Below are 24,814 nucleotides of genomic sequence, written 5' to 3'. Positions count from 1 at the left end.
GTTATATGTGACCAGCTGTGATCAAATTTATTTTCAGTATGATTGTCTGTAACCATCTAATTTTTGACCATGTCATCAACATGTGTTATTTATGTGACCAAATTTGTCTTCAATATGACTATCTGTAACTAGGTCATTTTAACTGTGATGGTATACAAGTTGATATATGATCAAGTCACAATTGATCAAAATTAACACAGAATTAGTCACAATCAATCACAATAAATATATAATTGATCACAGAAAATCACTACAAATAAATCTGCACATACCATATACCAGCACCACAATCTATCACCATCACCTACACTACACCACCACTACCACCTTCAACTTAAATCCATGACAATAAATTCCCAATAAGAACGTAAATTTCCCAATTCATGTTTATCTAAAACTTTTCTTTGCTACTCTAATTGACCATTCAAAATCCCCCTCCCCTTCGATCGTCATAATCATTTCCTTAAGAAGGTAGAGTCCCAGAGTCCAATTGTATGAAATTCTAGTCAAACCCACCGAAAAGAGGCATCAATCCTTAGCGCCGTCAATGCTACTTGCAGCAAAGTGTGATATTTCGAAGATCCCAAGTTGGAGATCACCTTGAGATCTATTTTGTAAAAGAACCTTAACTATATAAAATTGCAATTAAGCAATCCAAAACCAAGAAAAAATATTCCACAATTGCTCATGATGAAAAATTTGTTCAATAAAAGTGATGTTACTTTCATTTCTCAGCCTACAAATATTAAGACAATCATATCCTACCTACGATACATAATATACACAATAACTGAATATGAACTGAAAGTAATTGGTGTAATGTGAAAAGAAAAAAAGAAAAAAGCATCCCTTATGTTTTAGTATGACATCATTTGCATATGAGTACTGCATGTGGAGGACATCAAAGCCATCTCTAGATCTTCATTCATTTCTCTTCAAATTCACCATCAGTGAGAACATGTTTACTCTTTTCTGAAGAGAAACTGGTACCTCGGCCAACTTTATAAAAGAAGTCACTTTGTGGTTGCCATAAAATGTTCTCACAACTTGCACAGCAATGTGTTTAGCTCTTGTATCCGCCAAACTGCCTCCTACATGCAAGGCATTCTTCTTGCTCAAATAAATTAATACACACATAAATCATGCGTGCTCATACTAATTACTATTGGACCATTTCATGATTGGAGATCTAAATAAACATTAGCTCGCAAATAACAAAACAAAAAGAGTAGGGATGACAAATCTAAATGTAAGAAAAAAGAACCCATTTAAATTTACGGGAACTTTTGTTTTGGTGGTACTGTAAAAATAATATTCACCAGGGTCTACATGAATAAGGCATCCTGAGCACATATTTTATATTTTGGCATTTTAATTAACTCCATAAATAGGTGCTCAGCATCTGGAATGAAGTTCTAAGCATGAAAATTCCAATTGGCTACAAATATGGTTGAACATTTATGAGGATTTCTTGCTTGATTAAGCTGTGCAGGACAAGTTACTATCTGAAAAATGACTAATGGGTAACTAAGGGAACAAATTGTAACATGAATAACAAATTCATGCGTGTCTTATAAAATTATTTTGATTATAACTATCCATGCTTTTTTCTCCTTTTTTGCCAACAGAGCATTTTTCATAATCAAATGTAACACTTCAAAAATCTTTCATCGAGAAAAAGCAAGAAAAATGAATTTCATAAAGAAAACATTACAGGATGAATGACAAAATCCTAAACATTGATGAGCAATGGAAAATTGAAAAGAAATACTCAATCATGGTTGGCCAGTCAGCAATGTCCTATCTTTTTAGCATAATGATAAAATCATAGTTGGTCTACAAGTAGCAGTGACGATGCAACGCTTGGCCGCTGAGTGCGGAGGAGCAGCGACGTCATAGACGAGATATGGTAGAGCTACCCGCATCATAACCTCCTCCAAAGGCGTCGCCACCCATAGCCTAAGCCAATGCCAAAGCGGTAGCCATGGCATAGATTTGATCCTTTACCAATCGAAAAGAAGAGTGGTAGAAGTGGGTAGGTAGTGAGGAGTATAGATAGAGAGAAGGTAGAGAGAATGATGAAGATAGGGTTTGGTATGAATTGGGCGTACATAGGGTAAATTTGTTAGGTTTAATTAAATTTTTAATAATTATAATTATTAAAATCTAATTATCACCTGATTTGTGAAACAAAAATTAATTTCTCTTATTTTTGAAAATTAGTCTTTAAATGTAGGTTTTTAGGTAATTTTCCCAAAGATAAATCCAGATAAATTGGGGGAACTGAAACATCTTACTAGACAAATGTTTTTCTTGAGAATTAACTTTCGTCATCTCCTGTGTGGCGATATGAGGGCGAAAAATGAAAAAGAGGGATGAAGTTTTTCTTGCTTTTGGCAGAGCGAGCCCATATAGGAAATTCGCACAACAAGCTATTAGCTCAATGTAGAGCGATAATTGCGTCAACACTCAATTTAAATCATACATCTAATGAGATCTGTAATTTTTCAATCACACATTTAATAAACTTTTATCAAAATCTACTAAAAGTTCGATTTTGATCTACACCAAATAAAAGCTAACTTGTTAACTGAAATTTCCAAATTTAAGACAAGCTGAATCAATGTCGTTTTTGGTGTTAGATTTATTTTTACCCCTTCTTCAAGGGTTCGTTTAGACCAATACAATCTCGAAACGACACTAAAACCACGTACAATCGGCGACCTCCGATGGACAACACTAGTGATAAAGTGAAATTCAAAAAATATTGGTCAACCCTAAAAATCTTACACATATAAAGCATTATATCGGGTTCCCTTTTTAGAGCGATGCGGAGTGAGAGGGCCATTAGAATCCCTTCTACTTTATAATGAGATGTGTGCTCACTCGAGTGAACCATTAAAAATTTGTGTGTTTCTACTTTTGTTTTGACAATTAATTCATGTATGAGATCCTACATTAATATTCTGTCTCTTTCAATTTTACGCCAATGGAATGATCAAAGAAATAAGATCTCACTCATGGAATTTCTTCTTCGCAATTACTCAAAAGCAGAACGGTATCTGAATCTGAACCAAATACTACATGAAATTTTGTAATTTGCACCAGTGACTAACATTGTAGTTCAGATTATCCAATCCGATGATGCCTTCTTTTTCTTTCAGCAACAATCGAAAGAAGCCTCGAAACACCTTGCGTCCACATCTCGTATTCTCTTTCGTTCTTGCATTCGAACTCAACAACGCCACGCACTTGTGTCTTCAGCCCAAAATATCGTCTCTGCTCCCCGTCCTCAAACAAGTGCCTCCCCGGCCATGCCGGTATGTCTTTACAAACCTCCAACACAACATCTGCAATGTCAATCACGTACATTTAGAACGTGTGGAGCCTATTATACTGTTTACTTCGCTCGTCTTTTTATATTAGGTTGTGCATTTTTACTTCGTTTATTATTATTGCCCTCGGGAATAGGATTATGGTTTAATCCATAACTTTGTACTGACAATCAGCTATATATTCACAATGTACTGTAAGTATTGAACGCTGGTACTTACTCTTCTTTTTCTTAGTTATCGTAGTTGCTGCATATTTGCTTTTCATCTTCAGCATCACCTGCAAGACATATATTCATGGGATTTGTAGAGAGAACCGATCCAAAGTTGGATTTGAATGCTTGAGTATAAATATAATGTGTCGAAACTCACATTTCCGGTTCGATGAATATATACCGATACAACTTTCCAGTGAAGATCACCTGCAGCATTACACTGGTATCAATATCTCCAAACCTAGTTAGAATTCAAGAATCTGAGTTTACCTTTTCGTGTTCTTTTGAGAAGCTCGTTACCACGAGCAAGCAGTTCTTCATTGCAAGCAGCCAGAAAATTCTCTTCAGGAACTAATTCCTCGTTATAGTTGTCAGAATTGTCACTGCTGCTATTACGCGTCTTGCCCAAGGAAAGTCCTCTCTCTACCGGAATAACTGCTGCGACGTTCCACACTTCTTTCAGGGCTCTAGCCTTCAAGGTAGCTACTCCACGCAGCGCTGCAAAATCGAAATGCAGGTTAATTTTCTTTGCATATATGTAGTAGATGATTTAGTTAAATTGGATTGTTCGGTTCCTCACCTGTGGCTGCACCAGCAGTAAGTGTTGATATATCTCCGTGTGAACGGACGTTGACAGCAGAGCCAATGGCGGACATGAGGTGGTTGCAATCAGCTCCCATAGCTTCAGCAGCCTCCACGCATTGCGCAGCCACCAAACTGGCGGCGGAAGCCACCGCCATATCAGTTTTCGCCATCTGCTCATCCTTACCTTTGGAAGATGCAGTTGCTGTGGCTGCTGCTATTGCAGCCACGGCTGCAGCCACCCCGGCAATTGAAACAGCCGCGTGGAGCTGGGCATTTTGAGCCCTCGTCTCTTCTTTCTTCTTCTCTCGTCTCTCCTTTAACCACCTCCCGACTGTCTTGCCACGAGGCGTGCTAGGGCCACCAGCTGCGGCGCCACTATAGGCAGCATGTGTTCCAGCGAATAGCGGTTGTATTGTGTTGTTTGCACGTAAATACTGAAAACATCATTTAAACCCAACTAATGATAAGCATGCATCGATATACATAAAGATTGTAACCAACAGTTTGCTAGGCTAGATAGTATTTAACCGAACTAGAAAGAGGTATGTTCTGTCGAACATAACGTATCAAACATGTAAAAAATTTACTTCCATTGGATGCGAATTAGTGGTGTCAATCAAGTCGGGATGGTCACAGAGAGGCCAAAAACATCCCGTTTAGAAAAAAATTGCGGAGCCTTTTCTTGTGACACATTTCTCTACGTCCCGTAAGCCTGTCTCAAGGTGGGATTGACTGAAACGTGCCAAAATACCAAACGTATCGTTCTTTCGATACAGTCAATACTGCCATGCCTGGCACGGGCAACCCACTTTTCAACACGGTGCTGGGAACATTTTTTTTTAACCCCACTAAGGTGAACTTAGGGAGAAATCTGAGAAAGAAAACTCAGACTGTACAGAAGAAAATCGCTAAACAAGAAAAAGTTACAAAAGGTTGATTCAAAAGGGAATACTACTGCTTGTGCTTTTTTTGGAAGGAAACAAATTATAAGCAGAAATTTGTTCAGAGAGAATCAATTGAGCTCTTAAATTGGAACTAAATGCTACCATTCATTCGATCATTTACTGCCTGCCTTATATTCATGACAATATACTTAAATTTCTTTTTGATGGCTGAAATTTTCTTGGCACAAACTCCAAATTCGTCTTTGATGCAGTTTCACTATGAGAACAAATCTTTCCTAGATTTGTACTCGAAGTGTGGGCATTAGGATGTTGAGGAGACATTTATGAGAGGATTGGAAATGACGTATAAGACCGTGTCGACCCAATAAAAATAGAAAAAAGAAACAACATAATGAGGCTAAATTCTTCATCTTTTTTACTTTTTGGCCAGTTTTTTAAGGATTGGTCATTTTTTCTCGAGTGAAAAGGGATTAAACTTGTTCTTTTACATGCGAAAATCAAACTAAATCAACGTTTAGGAAAGTCAAAAGTGACCGATCAAACGTCTAAAGAATCCTTATAAAGAAGCAAAAGTTAATATCGAAAGTGACTAAAGCATTCTTTGTTTTGCACTTTTCTGCAAAAGCACTTGTGAAAGCTGAAATTTAATGGCTGCAATTTTGCATAAATCATTATGCTCTTTATCTTCTAAGAAGACCCCATCATTGACTAATCATCATTGGAATAACTTCTTGTTTATCTCCCCAAAAAAAAAATAATAATAATAATAAATAAATAAATAAATTTACAAAATTTCCCCACAAAATCCAAGATATTCTTGAAAACACAAATATACAAATAGAAACCAAAGGTATTAGGGGTTAAGCTTTAATCCCTTCTTACAAGATCAATAGTAAACAAAAAATAAGCTGAGACCTTTGAAGAATTTACTATAATTAAGTAGAGTAGCACTACATGGATCCCATGAAAAGTGTGAATGATAAGTACTTAGCATTTGTAAATATATGATTAAAATTAATGTTTAACTTTGATTTCAAATTATATGAGATTATAATGAAAATCAAACAAACATGTTTCTTTGTATGCCTTTCGCAAACTCAAAAATTAGCATAGGAATATTAGCGTGACCGAGATTACATGTACGAAACACCCAATACGCTCAAGGTATAAGATACTAATATACTCACGAAAATATTAAGCCGACATGTCGTTGATGATAAATGTACGCTGTGATTGAACTTTTTAGTGTAACAAAAGAGATTTAAGATAAATCAAGAAGAAAATACCTTAACTATGTCCTCAAACTCCTCAGATGGAGAGATTGGAGGGCTGTCTGTTTCTTCTGTCAAACAGGCATTCAGAGGCCCACTGCTATGAGACAGTCTTCCAGATGTTAGTGGTGATATTTCCTGCATTTTCCATTACTATATTAAATCTCATAACTATTGAACCATTTCTTCAAAATCCCTTTTGTAAACAAGAAAGAATATTGGAAAAAGATAAATTACCATCACAGAGCATAAAGTGAAATGATAGATGCATTTAGATTCCGAAAACATATATTGTACTAGACGTGATTTGACAGTGTTCTTTTCTTCTTTACTACTGTTGAGTCGAGCTTAACATGAGGGACTTACCGATTGAGACATGATGCGTTCGAGGACTAGTTGAGAAGTTGTCGAAGAAGCAAAAGAGAATGTGTTTCCCAAAAGCTTGGCAGATTCTTCTTCTTCCCCAGCAATATTTTCTGGGATGGCAGCATGACTATTACTAGCCGATGCCCCGTTCTTTTGTAGTGACATGAATGGAGGAGTTGGTGAAGCTAAAGCCTTGGACACTTGCAAGGCTGAGGCACTCCATGATCTTGAGAGAAATTCCATGGGCCCTCTTGGGCTTTCCGGCAGTTGAATTTCGCCGCCGGCGGAGTTTTTCTCAGCCCATAACAAATCCATTGTGGTATGCATATCAGAAAGTGTGAAGTGGTAAGCCTATTGATTGAAGTGATGGTCCAGTTTTTGGGTTGGTTTCGGAGAAACTCCTGCCCCCGCGGGGTATGTATTGGGATTCCTTTATAGAGTAGCTGTGGTGAACTTTTTGAATAGGTTTAGCACTCAGTTGGCAAGATTTCAAATCATCTTTGACAAAAACAAATTTAATCCAACCATTAAAAAAAATAAAACTATTTGTACAAAATTTGATTGATGAAATGATTTACTCACTCTCACATGCATGCGGGTCTTTCTTTTATTAAAAAATTCGGCTATGTGGTCTCTACCAATTTATTGTGAGAGTGGGTAAAACTTTTAGTACAAATGTGATTGTACATGTAGCACAATCCTAAAAAAATGTCACATTTTTAAGGTGTAATGCATAATGTACAAGTAATTTAATTCATAGAATTAAAAACATGTTAGGTCCCAAATTTTTAACACTCGTTTCATGTTTGGTTCCAGTTTTAAAATTAATTTTTTTTTCAAATTTATTTTTAACCACATATTTTATGAGATTCACAACTTCTATCAACTTTTCAATTACACATTTCTCTAATTGTATCAAAATTTACTAAAAATTTGATTTTTATCTAAACCAAATAGGAGCTCATTTTTTTCTCCAAATTCAATTTCAACCACACCATTTTATTAACTTTTCAACCATACATCTCATCAATTTTTCCCAAAATTTGCTATAACTCTTATTTTTAAACAAAATCAAACAGAGGCTAAAAAGTTTTCTTTGCGATCATAAGGTTCCTTTGACGATGTCTATAGCATATTTGGTGCATAATTGTCGGAGTGCAACATGTAGCATGTACTATAAAATGAATGAATTGAAATTCGAGTTGGGCCACACACTTACAGGATGGCGCCACTGGTTCATCAAGAATAATTCTTGAAATTATAGAGAGATTAGAGACCAAAATACTAAGAAACATAAGTTAGAGATCCAAATATTATACTATGCAAAAGTTGTGAATCCCATGAGCGATTTTGCCCAAAAAATAAGCGATTTTGCCTTTTTTAAGAGAGAGGATTTGTCAATAATGATGTGCTAAATCTTGCTTCTTTAGAGGTAAATCACGATTTCTTCTATCAAATTGTATAAGTACACTCAATCTCAATCAAATAAGTCATCAAGACATCAACGCTATAGATCTACTAGCCGTATATTTACATTTTACCTTCTACATATAGCTTCATAATTCATAAGCAAACTAATGACAAATGAAAGACGATTAGACTTGAATTCGCCAACTGTATACATTAACTCGAACGATCCACAAGAAAGGGGACAAAGAATGGTACTTTTTCCAATTGTACATCCAATTCCTTGCATGTCTCAAGAATGGGCAACATCACAATCCGACCAACTCTGTTTTGACCCCAAATTTTTTTTCAAACAATCGCTGTAAATCTCTGTACCAATTTCCAACTTCTGTATTCAAGGTGTGCCTGAATACGTCATCATACCCACCCCCACCCCAGTTCTTTAGATTCTCCCTCTCAAAACTCAATGTCCCTTCTCCAAATTATCTGAAGAAAGCTTTTGGCTTCGGGTACATGCAAGAAGAGACAATAACTTCTTGCCAGCATAAAGAGACAGCTTTATTCCCTTTGCTTCATAATATTAAATCATTAACTTGTCATCTCCTTTTCAGTTTTTGCATTCAAATCTACTTTCCTCGTTAATATTTCAAACCGCTCAGTCTTTTTCTGCCTTCAATCTTTTCCTTTTACAGACCTGATGCCATTCCATACAGAAATCACTAAAGAGCTACAGTACAATTTTCACAGTTAAACCAAATTATTTAGAGTCAGAATCTTATGACATTTTTATTTAGCATTTTCATAATATTAGGAAATCGACTCGAAGGCCATTTTTTTGCCTACCTCATTCATTAAAGTAACATCGCTCTCCCTCGAGACGTGATTCAGATGTGTATATCTTATCAGAATTTTTAATAATGTGAACTAGATACCACCAACAATATTAAACAAGGAAAAGAAATCCAAAATATTATCATCGTAGTCCAATAGAATGTACGAAAACATACCCTTAATTTCTATTTGCCAATATTTTGAGAAGTCGAAAATAGTTCATACGGTTTTCTATTTCCACTTTCCCATGAACCAAGTAATTCGTGTGCATCTCAACAAGCATCAGTAGGTAGCTACTCAGTCGCCTAGTCTAAGTTAACATCATCTAATACAAGACGCAACAATTGAGACAACTATGCCTCCACAAGTCTACACGTGGGATAACAAAGATTCGTGCTCGTGTTTAGCTATTAATGCGACGTGATTAGTGAAAGTTAATGTTCTAATCACACAATATTCTCCTTGAAACTCTTTGTCAGCCAAATAGCAGTTTCTCTTGGAGAAACCTTTTCAGGTCCAAATGGTTTCAGCAACACTGCGAGCTCATCAAAGCGTTCTTGCTGCAAGAGTTGTGCGCTAAACTCGAGTAATCCTTCCAGTGCTTCTGCTCGCTGCTGGTAAGATGATGTGTCAAATCTACGCTCCCGGGAATCTGATGATGAACGGGTCGAACCAACTCGGCTGTTCAAATTGACCTCTGAAGACTCACTTCCATTACGTGGAAATCGACGAGCAGTGCTGGCAAGCATCTGGACTGTACATTTGTCTTTTGTGATTGAATGATCAACACTACAAGGCGAGGTTGCAGAACATTGAGCAGATATTGATGACGTTCGACGGATGGAAGACAGTGGATCTTCGGAAGACAATAGAGGAAACTCGACCATTTTGTCAATTCGAGGAGCATTGACAGATACATCGGGTGACTCCATACCATGGAGGAGACCAACACTTCTGACAGCTCTAGTAGGCAACGGAAGAGATGCTCGGCGTGTTGACTGGGATGGTTTTCTGACTGAAATCTGTGAGATTGGAAGCTGCATGTGCATGTAAAAATTATGTGAGTTTATTAGACGAACCTAAATATACAACTTGAACTTTAGAAACTGTTGTCACATTTTTTTTGTTCAAGAGACACCAATTCAACTAAATAAAATTATATCATAGTAACTGAATGAACTGAAAACAAACCAACCAACCAGTTCACGGGTTGATCCAGAGTAGGATATCTTTGATGGAGTTGTTTGTCTCTTCGGATTTGCAGAACCCTTTGTTGACATCACTTGTGGAGTTTTCAAAGCACTTGATAAGTTTGTAGTCCCCAACTTTTTTGCACCTGTAACTTCACCAACACTACCCACAGAGAGTTCTGAAAACTTTTCACTCAGATGGCTCAAAAAGTTTTGTGCTCTTCGAGGAGAACATAAAGAATCCAGGTCATGTCCAGATATACTAGGATTTAAGGCCCTGTTGTTACCAAATGACAGTCTTTTCTCTGTTTTTTCTTTGTTTGTAACAGCAGCATGCTCGAGAAATCTGTTTCTCTTGACATCAGTCGGAATACATAATTGGTTAGGAAAAGTATGCCTCCGAGGGTTGTTCGACTTCAGATGGATATTCAGGATGTAGGGCTGAAGATGTTGATGCCTGAGCAAGTTTGCAGCCTGGCAACAAAGAAAGTCTATCAAAATATTTAGAAGATGCAGCAACGTAGGAATGCATTTTTTGGTCCATCCTATATGATTGACAAGAAGAATCAGGTCTACATGCAACGTCACATTAACAAAGTACAAGTCAGTTTGGGAAAGCCCCACTGTTTTGCATTCAGGATGAAAAATAGGTAGTGGAATGGAATTAAATAATAATTTCATGCTGCCAAGTATCTCAAGTTTAAACCATAAAATTTCAGTATTACAACACAAGGGAAAGAGAACATACACTTGGCCGAAGTTCTGGGTTTTTTCGCAGCATACTCTTGATGAGCCCCCGGCTGTAAAAACAGGTTATTCAAGAAAATGTAATTAAGAACAAATGAAGTTCTTTTATCTGGAAAACTACAAGTCGAATGGAGGTTCAGTATAGAAACCGCAGGCTAATAAAGACTCACAATGCACCAGAATACAGGGTTGGAAGAGGAGACACTATAGATTTGTTTATTTTATTGATCAAACCCTGTATATCCTGTTCACCATGCAAATTTGAAATAAATAACAGGAAACAATAGGCAATAAACAGAATAAAGTAATAGACCCTAAATTGAAGAAATAAATAATCAATTAGATCCTGATACATCACAAGTATAAACTCTACTCATTTCACACAGAGTAACATGGCCATGAAATTACATATTTTCAATGGTTAATTTTACAGTATGTAAAGAGATAAAGCCTCAGAGAAGAATGTGTCATCGTCTATTGACAATCATCATAAGTACGGACTTGTTTTCTGTAGTGGTCGTAGAGTCCTCAAACAATACACTAAACGGATATTTATACAAGACCAAAAATGTCTATTATTGAAACCTGAATATCGATGTGTGAATGTGCAGGTTTCTAAAAATACCCATAATGAGATCGGAAAGAACGAAAATTGACTTACAAAGGCTTTAAATGCTGGTTTGTGAGCAGCCATTTCATATAGACAGCATCCTGCATAAGGCATGCTAAGATCATGTTGAAGGTCATGAAAAAAAAAAAAAAGTACACAAATGTAGCCAGGTCTCTGACTCTTAAATGATTAGTGATTACCCAAGGACCAGATATCTGACTTGGAACCATAAGGTATGTCTGCAAGAAGTTCTGGGCACATGTAACTAGGTGTACCCACCACCTGCAACGAGATCAAATATAAACAATGTAATATTAAGTTTGCACAGAAGAAGTACCTAAGAATGGAGCAACACACTAGCTCAAATACTTACAGAAGAAGCAAGATCATCAGAAGCTAGTACTTTAGCAAGACCGAAATCACCTGAAAATGATCAGAATAGGTGAAGATTGAAATATAAGATGTGATGAAGTCTGAAATAAGAAATTGGTGGATCAGCGCTTTAGAAATTAGGGAGAAATTGAGGATAATGGGCATAAGTTACTTGCCTAAACGTATGTCTCGCTCTTTAGTCAGAAAAATGTTTGAACACTGAAGAAAGTGTGTAGAAAAGTAGATTTAGCTTTACAAATACTATATGGAGATTCAACTGCTTTAAATCTTTAAATACTGAAAACAGGTGAACAAACCTTGACATCACGGTGAAGTATATGGTTTTTATGCAAGTAATCAAGTGCCATCAGTAGTTGAACTAACCACTTACAAAGATTCTGTTTATCGTTAAATGTTCAGATGTAAAAGAAACAGATTCACGGTCAGAAAAGTAAGCTCAATGAAGAAACTGAGAATATGAATAAGTGAATGAGCATAAAACTTGGAAATCAGAAAACCTCCTCTGAGAAGTGAACACCATTGGCCTTTTTAATAGCTTCTGCCCTATATAAACAAAGAATGGAGAATAAAAAGATCAGGTGATAACTATACGATATAGTCAGCCTCGTGATCTACTCACACATCCCAGAAAAGTTCCCGTATTGATATGGCACAGTTTCAAAAAAGGAAGAAAAATAATATGTAGCAATCTTAAATCAGTTTCAATTTTTTCTATGAAGAAAAAGAATGAAAGAACTTCAAAACATGAACTGTTGAAGCAAAACACAGTTTGTCCTAAAAGAGACAAATGAAAGTTAGTGTCAACACCATGGAGAATATTCTTGGGACATCCCAAATAAAAAGTTCACCATGAAAAATATTTGGAATTAACAAGTTTCCACAAGAAAGATAGCTTACATATCTCCACCTTCGCAATACCCAATCACAATGCATACATAACAACCCTGAAATAAGCAACATTTAGTTGTAAATGGGGGGACTAAAGCAAATACACAATAATGGTCGAGCTTCAGACCAAGCCCAGTCCAGCTCAACTCAAGATCATGCTCAGATTGATTAATAACTAAGTTCTGATTATCATGGTCAACCATGACCTTCTAAATGAAGGTACCGAGAATTCAAAGATAGTATCTTGGTAAAGTGAGAGGCAAGAACATATTGAAAATGCACAAGCTCCCATTCATATTCATTATTAGGCGCCTTTTCAGGTCCGAGTTTCCTTTTTCAATATTATGATACCAACTCTCAGTAGAATGTTATCTAACATATCAGGTGTATACCTTTTCCACCCACGAATCTTTGTACTCCACAATATACGGATTCCTTGCTTTAGAGATAAGCTCCATCTGCATAGTGAGAAAAGAACTAGAGGAATTAAGGGGTAAGCACCAAAGACATGATCCTTTTTTAGCCAAAACTAAGCCAGTTTAGAAGGAAAGAAAGTAAGATTCAAAGAGCGACTTCTATGAGATGGAATTTTCATCCACCCAAAAATTTTTAGAGTATCTGTTACTACAGGTAAACCACTCCATATTAACAACAGCAATTATTACAAGTTCCTTATACGTGTGAATTTGAAACACAAAACTTACCTCTACATATCTCAAGTGCATCATTTCAAATATAAAACCAAAACATTCTACTGAAAAAATTCACCCAGTCAAATGATAATGTAGTGTCTCAATGTAACATTGAGAGGCCTTAACTATTTTGACCACTTCTGATTTATTACAGAATATAAATTAGGTAGTCACCTCCTGGTGGGCTGATCTGCGGGTTCTATCAGTCTGTCGAGCAAGGCGAATTTTCTTCAAAACATACCTTACAGCAAAAATGAAAAACACAGCTTACCAATCAAAACATAGAACTAAGGTATCGTTAACATGGCCACTAATCAACTTAGTGCTACGTAAAGAAATAGAAAGGTTCCTTACTTCTTATTTTCCTGTTTATGCCTTACAAGTAGCGCAGAACCAAATGAACCTTTACCAATCTGTTCCAATATATCATAGTTTTCCATTTCCCACACTTTTAACCAACCACCTTAGTACAAGATATTTGTGAAGATATTCAACCCCAAAAGCCACCCACTCAAGGTTGCAAAAATCATATCAAACCATCTGCAGATACATTATCAAAGCAATAAATGTGAACCCCAGTGTGAAAATTGATACTACAGTAGTTCAAACTCCAAGATCATCTTTTTCTTGCAGAAATATGAAATGATTAATGCAGGTTATTCACAGACTACAGCTCCATGTAGGCATGTACCAACATATTCACGTGATTCTGCATTTGAATGCTATATACATAACCTTAGAGAAGAAATAACCAAAAGAAAAGGCAAAAACAATTTGAGAAATTCAGAATATCAGTACCTAAGAAGAAAACCACAACATATATATGCATTTTTCCATAACAAAACCAAGAAAGAGGGTTTATCATATCTGAAACGGAAAAAATATTAAACAAATAGTCCAGTAAGTATAAAATTTAAACTCATGCACACCACCGGCGGATCTAGCACTTGGCAAGCACCGGCAGCTGCCCTAGCTGGATTTGCTGGTATTAAACTTGTTTTGGTATCAATGTATATATTTTTTTGGATATATTATCTGTAATTTCATTTGTTTTCAAACAATTCTTGTAGCTTAGTTGGTTAGAGCACCCATTTAGTAAGTGAAAGGTCTTGAGTTTAACTGGCATTTGGTGGATTTTAACATCAAATGTATCAGATATATCTACGTTCAGTTTTAGCATAGTAATAAATATATTTGATTCTTTACTGCGGCTAACGGTCAATGGCCACACATGCTCACTCCAGATTGTGAATCGGCCACTGAGCACACCACCTAATTTCTTTAAAGTTTTACTAGAATAACCGCTAAATGAAGGCAAAACAATTAATGGTGCTTTGGAGACAATTGCTAGTGCTGTCCCCAACAACGTCTCGCCATTAAAACCAGCTCGCGAGGCGTACCCAAACTAATACGTTCGAAGAAAGAAAAAAATCAATGCAACAAAAGCAAATAGATAGAATAGCAAACATTTCTTGAAAACAATCATTATAAAAAATAGGGGAACTGCTTAAAAATGAGAAAAATGTTTACCTGAAGTTAAGGTGAAGACGTGAAGTGTAGATCTTCAACTCCAAGGGAGGTGGGCATGAGAAATTGGTATTTACTTTTTTATGATTTAGGTCAAATATACAGAACAAAGAAAAAGAAATTGGAACACAGGAGCGGCAAAAAGAAAAACGCCGTGATACTCAAAAGGGGGAATTTCAAACTTCAAAATCTGATTCTCTATTTCAAGATAACAACAAAATTGGAAATGTATTGACCTAAATATACAGCACTCCTATATACATATATTTTCTAATGGTCCCCAACCTATTGTTTCATTAACAAATTGATTCCAAACTTTAAAAGAGCAAATTTAGCTCCAACCTTCGACCATATAGTCATGGCAATAGAACCTATCATCTGATCATCTCCATGCTTGTTTGAAATAGCTTAAAAAGTTTAGATAGACAGTCAACAAATAATTTGGATGGTTATTGACGAAGAATAAGAAAATATTTACCGATGAATCAAAACCTCCGTTTGAATCTCATTAATATTCATTCCATTACATTCAATTTTTCTCACTCTTATTTTTAACCACACAATCTTTCATAAAATAATATTACATGCAAATCGAAAACTTTTTCTTCTTTTTGAACCATTCATTTTTCAAAAAAACACAATTTTACCCATTTTCATTTCCAAAAAATGGGGGCCAAGCGGGGGTAAAATGAGCAATTCTAATTTTTAATTCTATAGCATTGAAGTTAAATTTTCAATTCGAACTTAGTCCTATTTGATGCCCATTATTAAGAAAAATGATGTTTTGAATATTGATTCTTTAAAGAAATTGTGGTTAAAATGTAGGAAATTTTTTGAATTTACGTGCAAAATACTTTATTATGTTAATTTATGATTAAAAATGAGTATGAAATTAAAGAATTTTATTTTAAAGGGAGACGGACATCAAATTAAACTAGTATCTATAGCCTATAGTGGGGCAAGCTTTTCACGTAGCAAATTGTCAAGATCGAAACAATTTTGATCATTAAAGATTGATTGTGCAGTAGTAACTAAAGTCATATCATCATGCTCATTTTTAAAGGTTAAGGACATGTTTTCAAACTTTTCATTGGATTACAAATTGTAAATTATACGAACCAAAGTGAGATAAAAATATGTACGGGAGATTCTGGAAAAGGACAGAAGTAGGGTAGGGTATGGAGTAGGTATAGGTGCACGGGGCATGGGGGACTCAGATGTCAGCGAATAAAATTTGGATAGTTTTTTTCAGGTAAGCAGGATTATTGCTTTAATTAATCAAATCAATTTGCAAGAAATTAATTAGATGCACGAATGAGGCAAGGATGGAGAGTTTTTGGCCTTTTGTTTTGGCGCCGACAATATTCGTGATCTCCATTGAAGTTTCAGAATTATTACCCCTACGTATAATAAAATTATATTTCAAAATTCAAGTATTAATTCTAATTAATAATTTATATAATATATAATTAATTTCCTCACCCAATTAATGGTATCCCACCCCTACCAAATTAATAATATCCCACATCGCCTCACCACACCCCCAACGTGTAAAAATTTTTCCAAAAATTAAAAATCTTTTAGGGAGGTTACACCCCACGCCAGAACCACCTCCACACTTGAAATTCTTTTTTCAAAAATTGAAAATTTTACTTGAGATAACACCCTCACCTCGAAACCTCCTTCCCCACGCCGATGAAATCTTCTCAGATTTGTGACTAACTGTGTTGTCTGTGACCATATTTTTTGTGATCAAACTTGTGTTATATTTGATTAATTGTAATCATTTTTTTTTTCAATGTGACTGTTTGTAACCACTAAATATATTAAAGTCACAATATCATAAAATTTATAGTCATAATCACAAATATTTTAGGTTACAAGTTATCAAATTAATTAGTCACACTTTTTTTCAATCACAAAATCTATAGGTCATTATTTATTTATTGATCATAAATTAACAAATTAATAGGTTATGAATTATTTCTTGCGGGGAGAGAGAGAGAGAGAGAGAGAGAGAGTTGGCGTGGCGTGGGGATTAAATGGCTATCAAATATGATGGAGATGAGAGAGAGAGAGATAACATGATTTAGGGTTAAGGTTTGGGTAGGACGGGGTGCAGTCGTTATGTAAATTAATTTAGTTTTATAATATTAAAAAATTTAAATTATCACTTGATTTTTTATCAAAAAAACTTTTAAACATTAATTTTGAATTGTAGAGTTTATTTGTAGGTTTTTGGCTAATTTGCCCTCATTATAATTTTTAGAATTCGTTTGACATAATTTCTACTTTTATTTTTTTGAAAAAAGAGGTTTTGATGAAATCTAATTTCGTTTTTGTTCGAAATTTCAATTTTAAAAGAGACGAAAATACTTTTAGAGGAAGCCACATTATACCAACTTTATCTAAAAAACTCTTTTAACTACCGAAAAGACTTTCATTATATTAGTCAACGGGCACATCAAAAGCTTTTGGATCTCGAAAACTCATTTTGATTTTTCAAAAATCATGCCAAACAAGCCCTTAGATGATTGTTGGATTATTGTACAATATAATGTCAATGCGTCTTAGATTAAAATTTGTAAATTCAATTTCAGTTATATATGTTTTAAAATTGCAGAAAATTGTGTTTAGTTTAGCCATTTTGTAAAGCTATTTTTCAAAATAACCAAATTGGTAAACATATTTTGTTAATTTTTTTTTTTAATATAAATTTTGAGTATTTGACTTGCCGAGATTTTAATTATTTTTATTTTCTATGTTTTGAGTGATTTTCACCGAAAACACTCAAAACATAAAAAAAAAAAAATGCCTTAAATATTGCCTCTGTTTATCTTCTATTGAAAGATATTTTTGGGGAAATGAATTTTGAAATATGACTTTTTAGAGAATGTGTGGTTTAAAGTAATTAAAAATTTTAGTCTATATATAAAATATTTTATCATGTGAATGAGTGGTTGAAAATGAGTTGAAAAAAAATGTGTTTTGACTTAATGGAAGACAAATAGGGGCTTATGTTATAAACTGATATTATTTTTAAAAATATAAAATCAAAAATATAAAATCAAAATTTTTTCGTTTGTTTTACAATGCCCCTGTTTGATCCCCATTTTTTTGGAGAAAATGAATTCTTAAACAGTGTTTTGACATAATTTCAACCACACATTCTTTAATAAAATAATATTACACGCAAATTCAAAAATTTTCCTTATTTTTTAATCGCACATTTCACATCAAGACACTATTTAAAAATTCACTTTCCCCATCAAAATGGGACTCAAACAAGGGCAATATTGAAAAAAGTTTGGAAATAGCAAGCCAAATGTCCCTTAATTTCTCTTTATTTGTATTCAATCAATTGTCTTGACATTAGTATTAAACATTATTAAATGTAACTTCTCTGTAAATTATTTTTTTGTCAAATTTAAGTAACTTCATAATCTAGTACTATATTGTCTTTTAGTCTCTCCAATAATTACTAAAGTAGATAGTGTGCTAACGTTTATGAGGAAGAAAAAAAAATAGAGGTTGGACATGAGCATAGACGTGTTAGATGGACTGAGTCGAGCAAAATCGATTCAATTTATCAAAATGTGGCTCAACTCATCTCACGAACTCGCCCAAGGGACTCTTCATTTTATTTTTACTAAATTGCATTTTCATTCATTATTACGAAATAGCTTGACTTGCACAAGAAATTCGTTGTTTGACTTGTTAGTGGGGTGAATCAAGTCAATGAACAACTCGTCTCACTTAACACCCCTACATAAGGATGCATGGGCATTTGACAAGCTTTCAAACCTTAACAATTTTACTATTTTTTTGTTACATTGCAACAAACGTAATGCTGCTCATCATGACCGACGTACCTACATGAAAATTGCACTTTGGTTTCGTAGCCGCTTTAGTTTTTAAAATTTTATTATTATTTCTAACCACTTTTCTATCTCATTTCCTTTTGGAATCCCCGAGCATAGCCAAGACGCGTTGAATATTTTCATTTTAAGTATTATAATTAAATAAACAACTTGAAGAGAGATGTAAGCAAGGTTTGGATTAAATATTAAATATGATTTATTTTTATTTAAAGAAATAAGTCAAAATACAATTTAGCAAAAGTACGAAAGGTGAACAAATGGCTGGACTAGTGTAATAATTAGTCAAAGTCATAGTATATTAATTATTTTAGATAACAAGATTTTATTTTATTTATTATTCCAAAATAACACCAAACAACAAGCAATTAATATACACTTATTTGTTATGCTGAAATTATTTGTAAAAAAAATTAACATGATAAAATAAATTTAAGTGGAAATTACACCATTCCATACTTTATAAATTCACAATTCTAAAATCATATGAGTAGTTTAACATTTCAAAAATCAGATACTTTGTTTTAATTAATATTTTACTAAATATATTATATACTCCAATAATCAAAACCCTAATTAAATTTCCACATTCTCTTTCTCCTCTCTGTCGTCTCTCTCTCTCTCTCTCTCTATTCCCCGACGGTAAACGAAGACGCTGAAGTAGAGGCGCCTATATCGCCGGTCGATAGTGAGTTGCCCATCGCCTGTATCGCCGGTCGAAAGGTTCTTTGCGGCTATAGCTACTTCGTCCTTGCATCGATTTTTCCATGGTGGCGATGCTATGGTGGTAGAGGCGTTTCACGCAGTGAAGGGGATTACGGTTGTTGGCGATGGTGGTGGATCTAATGGGGATGGTGGAACTGGTGGTGGAAGTGAGTTTTGTGGTGGTGTTTGTATTGCGCAGGTGTGGTGCCGTGGGTTGTGGAAGAGGTGGTGGTGCGTGGTTGCGATGATGTGTAGGGATGGTGGTTGGGCATGCTGTTGTGTAAGGGTACGGTGGTATTGGCGGCATGGTGGTTGCTCTAGCAGTGTGCGGTGCTGCTGACTGGTTGTTTTGAGATGGTGGGTTGATCTATGGTGGCAGATTTGATGGTTTGGTGGTGTTTTGGCAGAACTGGTGTTTTGGTGGTGGTTAGCGGTGATTGTGGTAATGGGTGGGGGCGATGGTGAGATGTTGGTGGCTATGATCTATTGAGGTGGATATGTTGATTCGTTTGACGATGGTGTTGTTGACGGGTGGTGGCGGCGGCGGTGGTGGCGATTCTGCCTTGGTGGTGGCGGTTCTGCCTTGATGGTGGCAGTGGTCGTCGCAAATGTTAATGGTGGTCACAGATTATTTGATTGAATGTGACTAGCGAAATAATTAATCTTTGACTAATAAACAATATGTGACCAATGAAAAAAAATTTGTGACAAAGAAATATTGTGTGATCTAAAAAATTAATAATTTGTTATTGTCTTTTAAGTTGTGACCTATAATATTTGTGATCTGTGACTTATAAATTTTTGATTCGTGACCCATAAAATTTTTGATTTATGATCGAGAAATAAGTTGTGACTAAAAATTAATCGTGACTCGTAAATTTTTTTATTTGTAACCGATGAACGAGCTGTGACCTACAAAATTTTTGAATTGTGATCGTAAAAGAATTTGTGACAAAATTTCTTATTCGTGACCAAAAAATAATAAGTGACTAATTAAATTGTTAATTTGCGACCAAATTTGATGTGACCAATAACAATTTTGATTTCGTGACCTATAAAAAATTTTATTTGTGATAAAAAATAATGTGACCTATAAAATTTGTGTTTGTGACTTATAATTTATTGAGTTGTGGCCGAAAAATTAATCTGTGACCTATAAATTTTTTGATTCATGATCGAAAAATAATATGTAACCCATAAAATTTGTGTTTGTGACTTATAATTTATTGAGTTGTGACCGAAAAATTAATCTGTGACTTATAAAATTTTTGATTCGTGGTCGAAAAATAATATGTGACCTATAAAATTTTAATTTGTGATCGAAAAATAAATTGTGACCAATAATATGATAAGTCGTGACTGAAAATTAATCCGTGACTAATTATTTTTGGATTTGTGACCAATAAACAAACTTTGACTTACAAAATTTTTGAAATGTGATCGTAAAAAAATTTGTGACATAACATTTTTAATTTGTGACCAAAAAATAATAAGTAACTAATTATATTGTTAATTTGTGACCAAATTGTATGGATCTGTGACCTAAATATATTTAATTAATAAAATAATTAATTAACTAATTAAATTATAAATAATTTTTAATAAAAATCTAATTTTAGAAATTTGAAACTTGTTTTCTTGTTTTTGAAATGTGCCATAATTAATTTCTTAATTATGAAATTTTCTCTAAATTTAAACACAAAAAGTGAATCATTCTCATTTACTACCGATGCATCTTGAATGGCTTAGCTCAAAGAATACCTGAGAAATTGGGCCATCAAATTTTCAATTTTCTTAGGCCCATTACCACTCAATCAATTCTTCACGCTCTTAAATTACACTCTTTATTATTCTAGCGGGCTTAAATCCACTAATAATCACCCAACTTTATATTTAAGGTGCGCTTGATTGTGAATATGAAATTTGTATGGAGAGAAAAAAAATTTAGGCAATTCAGAACTTATTTTTATGGAAATTATTAATTAAATATTTTTTATTAATTTAATTTTCAACCTACAAATTATAATACTTGTCTATTTTTATTGGTGGGTTAAATAAAAGAAAAAGTGGATATATGAGAGAGAAGAGAAAATAAATTACTTGAAAAATAAAAACTACCTTTCTCTAAATAAAATATTTCCCTTGTTTTTAAAGAAAATATGATCATGTGACTAAAAGTTGGAAAACATTTTTCATGGGAAAAAATGTCAATCAAACACCGAAAAAAGTAGGAATTTAGCCTTTGTTTGAGCTCCATTCTTTTGAAAAAATACATTTTTCAATAGTATTTTGATATCATTTCAATAACACATTCTTCAATAAAATAATATTACACGTAAATTCAAAACTTTTTCTTATTTTTTAACCACACATTTCCTATCAATACACTATTCAAAAATTCATTCTATCCCAAAAAATAGGACTCAAAGAAGGGCTTACGTGAAAAATGACATTTTTCATATAAAATAACGCCAATCAAACACACACTAAACTTAGTGTCACTATATCTACTCAAATTGATTTTGTTTCACTATGGTCACTCAGCTTTATATTTAGTGTCACCATAGCTATCCATTTTGATTTTATTTCATCATGGCCTATTTCATATAACGTTTCATCAAGATCACCCAACTTCTTTTAAGAGGAATACGATAATTTTGCATTATATATTAAAAAAATAATAATAAATAAAAACTTTTTTTTAAATGAAATAAATTAAAAGCTTATTAAAAAAATGTTACTTAAAAAAATAAAACTTATTTAAAAAATGTTACTTAAAAATAATAATATAAACTTATGTTCAAAAAGGTTACTAAGAGAAATAAAATAAAAAAAATTAATTTAAAAAAATTCCTTAAGAAAACAAAGTATAATAAAAACTTATAAAAAAAGGTTTTTAAAATGAAATAAAAACTTATTTTAAGAGAACATTACTTAGAAAAATTAAATAAAATAAAAACTTAATTTAAAAAAAAATTATTCTTGTTTTTTATTTATTCTTTTATATATAATGCATATAATGCAAAATTACCATTTTACTTTTTTTTTAAAAATTAATGAAGATGATGAAAAGAAGTTAGATGGGCATGATGAAATGTTATATGAAATTGTGTTGTCATAGCAAAATAAAATCAAATTAGGTGGTCAGAGTGACACTACATATAAATTGGGTGGGCAACGATGGATGTAACGCATCCTAGTGTGATAGGTGATAACCATGCATTCACATCCTGTCGATACTTGTTATTGCAGCACATCACGCCTTTAAAATTCAGACTATGCAGGTGAGGAGGTGGGTTAAAGAGAAAAAGCTAAAATCAAATAAAGGACTCTGAGTCAAATCTTGCTACAATCTACTTATGAAATTCTACACATTTGAACAAAAATTGATCCAAGTCATATAATGAGCGAAGCACGTTAAAGACGGAAAAAAACAGGGGAATTGCTGCCATAAATGTTACAAACGCTATCGGCAGCATCTATTTGGTCTATCTAGCGGCATCTGTTTGGTCTATTTTTATTTTTATTTTTGACATTTTCCAATAGAAAACCATCAAGTGTTATTTGTAGCATTTTTGGCAGCACTTTTTGTATACATAGTAGCTCTCCAAAAAAAATACTAATGTAGCGTTGAAATATGTTGACATAAAAAATATGGTAAAAAGGAATGTCAGCTAATAGCCTAATACCACAATCATAATATTTTAAAATTATAAACTCTAATTCTATATCATCAAGAGCAATAAAATCATAAAAAGAAACTTAGCACAAGAACGTTCAAGATTTATAGAAGTCCATCTCAACGTGAGACTTTCTCCACTTTCGTCACTATCATAATTCAATTTGATAAAAATAAATTTATAAAAAAACATGCACACCCTTCGGTCATGGTTTGAGTGCTTATTAATTCTCGTATGATTACCAAAAGAATAATGGTATGTGGATTTAGTTATTTAACAACAAATTGGATATGACTTTTGTTGCATTATTGGAATAAATTTTAAAAAGTTCACATTGATGTGCTACGCACCAGTACGCACCACAACCAGCTGAATTATTTACCATTAAGGTTTTATCTAGGGATATTTTGAATTCGAGCAGGATTTTTCCAGAAAGAAAAAGTTAAAGCTTGTGAAAAGTTTAAATAAATAATATCACGGAGGTCAAAATTCGTTACATTGAACTCAAAAGTCATTTACTTGTTTGTTCCTCGATCTCGCTTTACAGTATTTAGTTATGGAAAAACGAAATAATAACAGTAAGTGTGTCAACGGGTCGAGTCAAACCGCTCGACTATCTATCACCAAGCACCGCTCTCCTAGCTACCAAATGGTGGATGAATACTGTCGGGCTGCTGTCCCTATCTATTTGACAAATTGGCTGCTAGCGTTAATACCCAATTTTCTTTTTGCCTACTCTTAACGAGGCTTGTTAGGCCAGGCTCTAATTAGGAATTTTCCAAGCATGTCAAAACATGACTTTAGTTGTAAGAGTCGTGACAAATTCCAAGTTAAATAACCTATTCGAGAATACAATCACAATTAATTTGACCACAAATTTGACAATATATGAGTTGATAGGCTTCGTGTCCATTGATTTGAAAAACTATTTTTGAAATCAATGACAACGATTTTTACAACTTACACATTGTCAAACTCATTGTACAAATAGATTAACTCTTGAGCATATAAGATACTTTCTTCTTCGGTGGGTAATTGAGCAATATAGAATTACTAGTGAATTTGTGAAAACCAAGACTTTGAAGTTTTTATAACTTGATTTTTTTTCTTATTTTCAAATTTGCTATGATTACTTTTGTGTGTATATATATATTTTTAAAATTTTCAAAATCATTTATTGATATAGTTCAAATTTGGCTCAATTCGACCTTTTAATCCTTACTTTTTTTGGATCGATGTCTTATTGATTTATGAAACAACTGTAGTGATGATTCGGCCCTAACCCACATTTACAATGTGTATCACAAAACTTGAAGAGGGAATTACATAAAACCAGAATTTTAAAGATTCAATTTCAAAAATCAAAGATAAAATTTATTTATACAATAATTAATATTAATAATTCAACCAAAATTGAAAATTCAACGCAAACCCTCCTCTCTCATTTCTCTCTCTACCTCCCTCACTCACGACAGTCGACTTCCTCCATTCTCTCCATATCCATCGAACATCACAGCTGTTGGCGTCTCGTTTTCGATTACCGTCTTCATTGTTGAAAATCGACAATTCTCTCTCTATGTTCTCGCCTGTCT

At 33.8% G+C, this 24,814-nt stretch overlaps 2 protein-coding genes and 1 long non-coding RNA gene across 4 annotated transcripts; all 3 read right to left on the bottom strand.

Moving 5' to 3' along the window:
• Positions 1 to 657: 657 nt before the first annotated feature.
• On the bottom strand, positions 658 to 2,101 carry LOC111411817. Its single transcript, XR_002705902.1, has 2 exons — positions 1,772 to 2,101; positions 658 to 1,091 (listed from the first exon to the last, which is right to left on the bottom strand). It is a non-coding gene; the product is annotated as an uncharacterized LOC111411817 (long non-coding RNA).
• An 889-nt stretch (positions 2,102 to 2,990) lies between these two features.
• Positions 2,991 to 7,137, bottom strand: LOC111411816 (VAN3-binding protein-like). Its single transcript, XM_023042433.1, has 7 exons — positions 6,675 to 7,137; positions 6,324 to 6,446; positions 4,128 to 4,566; positions 3,818 to 4,045; positions 3,705 to 3,754; positions 3,555 to 3,612; positions 2,991 to 3,350 (listed from the first exon to the last, which is right to left on the bottom strand). Exons 1-7 carry the CDS (start codon positions 6,999 to 7,001, stop codon positions 3,130 to 3,132), a joined length of 1,446 nt encoding a protein of 481 aa, XP_022898201.1. The 5' UTR covers positions 7,002 to 7,137; the 3' UTR covers positions 2,991 to 3,129.
• Positions 7,138 to 9,073: 1,936 nt separating this feature from the next.
• LOC111411815 (serine/threonine-protein kinase Nek2) lies at positions 9,074 to 15,166 on the bottom strand. Of its 2 annotated transcripts, XM_023042431.1 has the most exons (15): positions 14,963 to 15,166; positions 13,787 to 13,972; positions 13,607 to 13,673; positions 13,133 to 13,198; positions 12,750 to 12,796; positions 12,350 to 12,395; positions 12,149 to 12,229; positions 12,008 to 12,050; positions 11,833 to 11,882; positions 11,660 to 11,741; positions 11,511 to 11,560; positions 11,020 to 11,093; positions 10,851 to 10,902; positions 10,112 to 10,576; positions 9,074 to 9,949 (listed from the first exon to the last, which is right to left on the bottom strand). In XM_023042431.1, exons 2-15 carry the CDS (start codon positions 13,870 to 13,872, stop codon positions 9,359 to 9,361), a joined length of 1,800 nt encoding a protein of 599 aa, XP_022898199.1. In that variant the 5' UTR covers positions 13,873 to 13,972; positions 14,963 to 15,166; the 3' UTR covers positions 9,074 to 9,358. The 2 variants fall into 2 exon arrangements, with proteins under 2 accessions (XP_022898199.1, XP_022898200.1); XM_023042432.1 differs by lacking the exons at positions 13,607 to 13,673; positions 13,787 to 13,972.
• Between the last annotated feature and the right edge of the window lie 9,648 nt (positions 15,167 to 24,814).

This window comes from Olea europaea, chromosome 16 (assembly GCF_002742605.1).
Source record: "Olea europaea var. sylvestris chromosome 16, O_europaea_v1, whole genome shotgun sequence".
In the NCBI taxonomy this organism is placed as follows: Eukaryota; Viridiplantae; Streptophyta; class Magnoliopsida; order Lamiales; family Oleaceae; genus Olea; species Olea europaea.
This window is presented reverse-complemented; position numbering and strand designations above follow the sequence as displayed.

Coding starts and splice junctions, on each gene's coding strand:
- LOC111411816 (XM_023042433.1), bottom strand. CDS start 7,001: ATGCATACCACAATGGATTTGTTATGGGCTGAGAAAAACTCCGCCGGC. Junction 4,046..4,127: donor TACTGCTGGTGCAGCCACAG/GTGAGGAACCGA, acceptor TCGATTTTGCAG/CGCTGCGTGGAGTAGCTACC. Junction 3,351..3,554: donor GATAACTAAGAAAAAGAAGA/GTAAGTACCAGC, acceptor TTGACATTGCAG/ATGTTGTGTTGGAGGTTTGT.
- LOC111411815 (XM_023042431.1), bottom strand. CDS start 13,872: ATGGAAAACTATGATATATTGGAACAGATTGGTAAAGGTTCATTTGGT. Junction 12,396..12,749: donor TATTGCGAAGGTGGAGATAT/GTAAGCTATCTT, acceptor TTGTTTATATAG/GGCAGAAGCTATTAAAAAGG. Junction 10,903..11,019: donor ACCCTGTATTCTGGTGCATT/GTGAGTCTTTAT, acceptor CTGTTTTTACAG/CCGGGGGCTCATCAAGAGTA.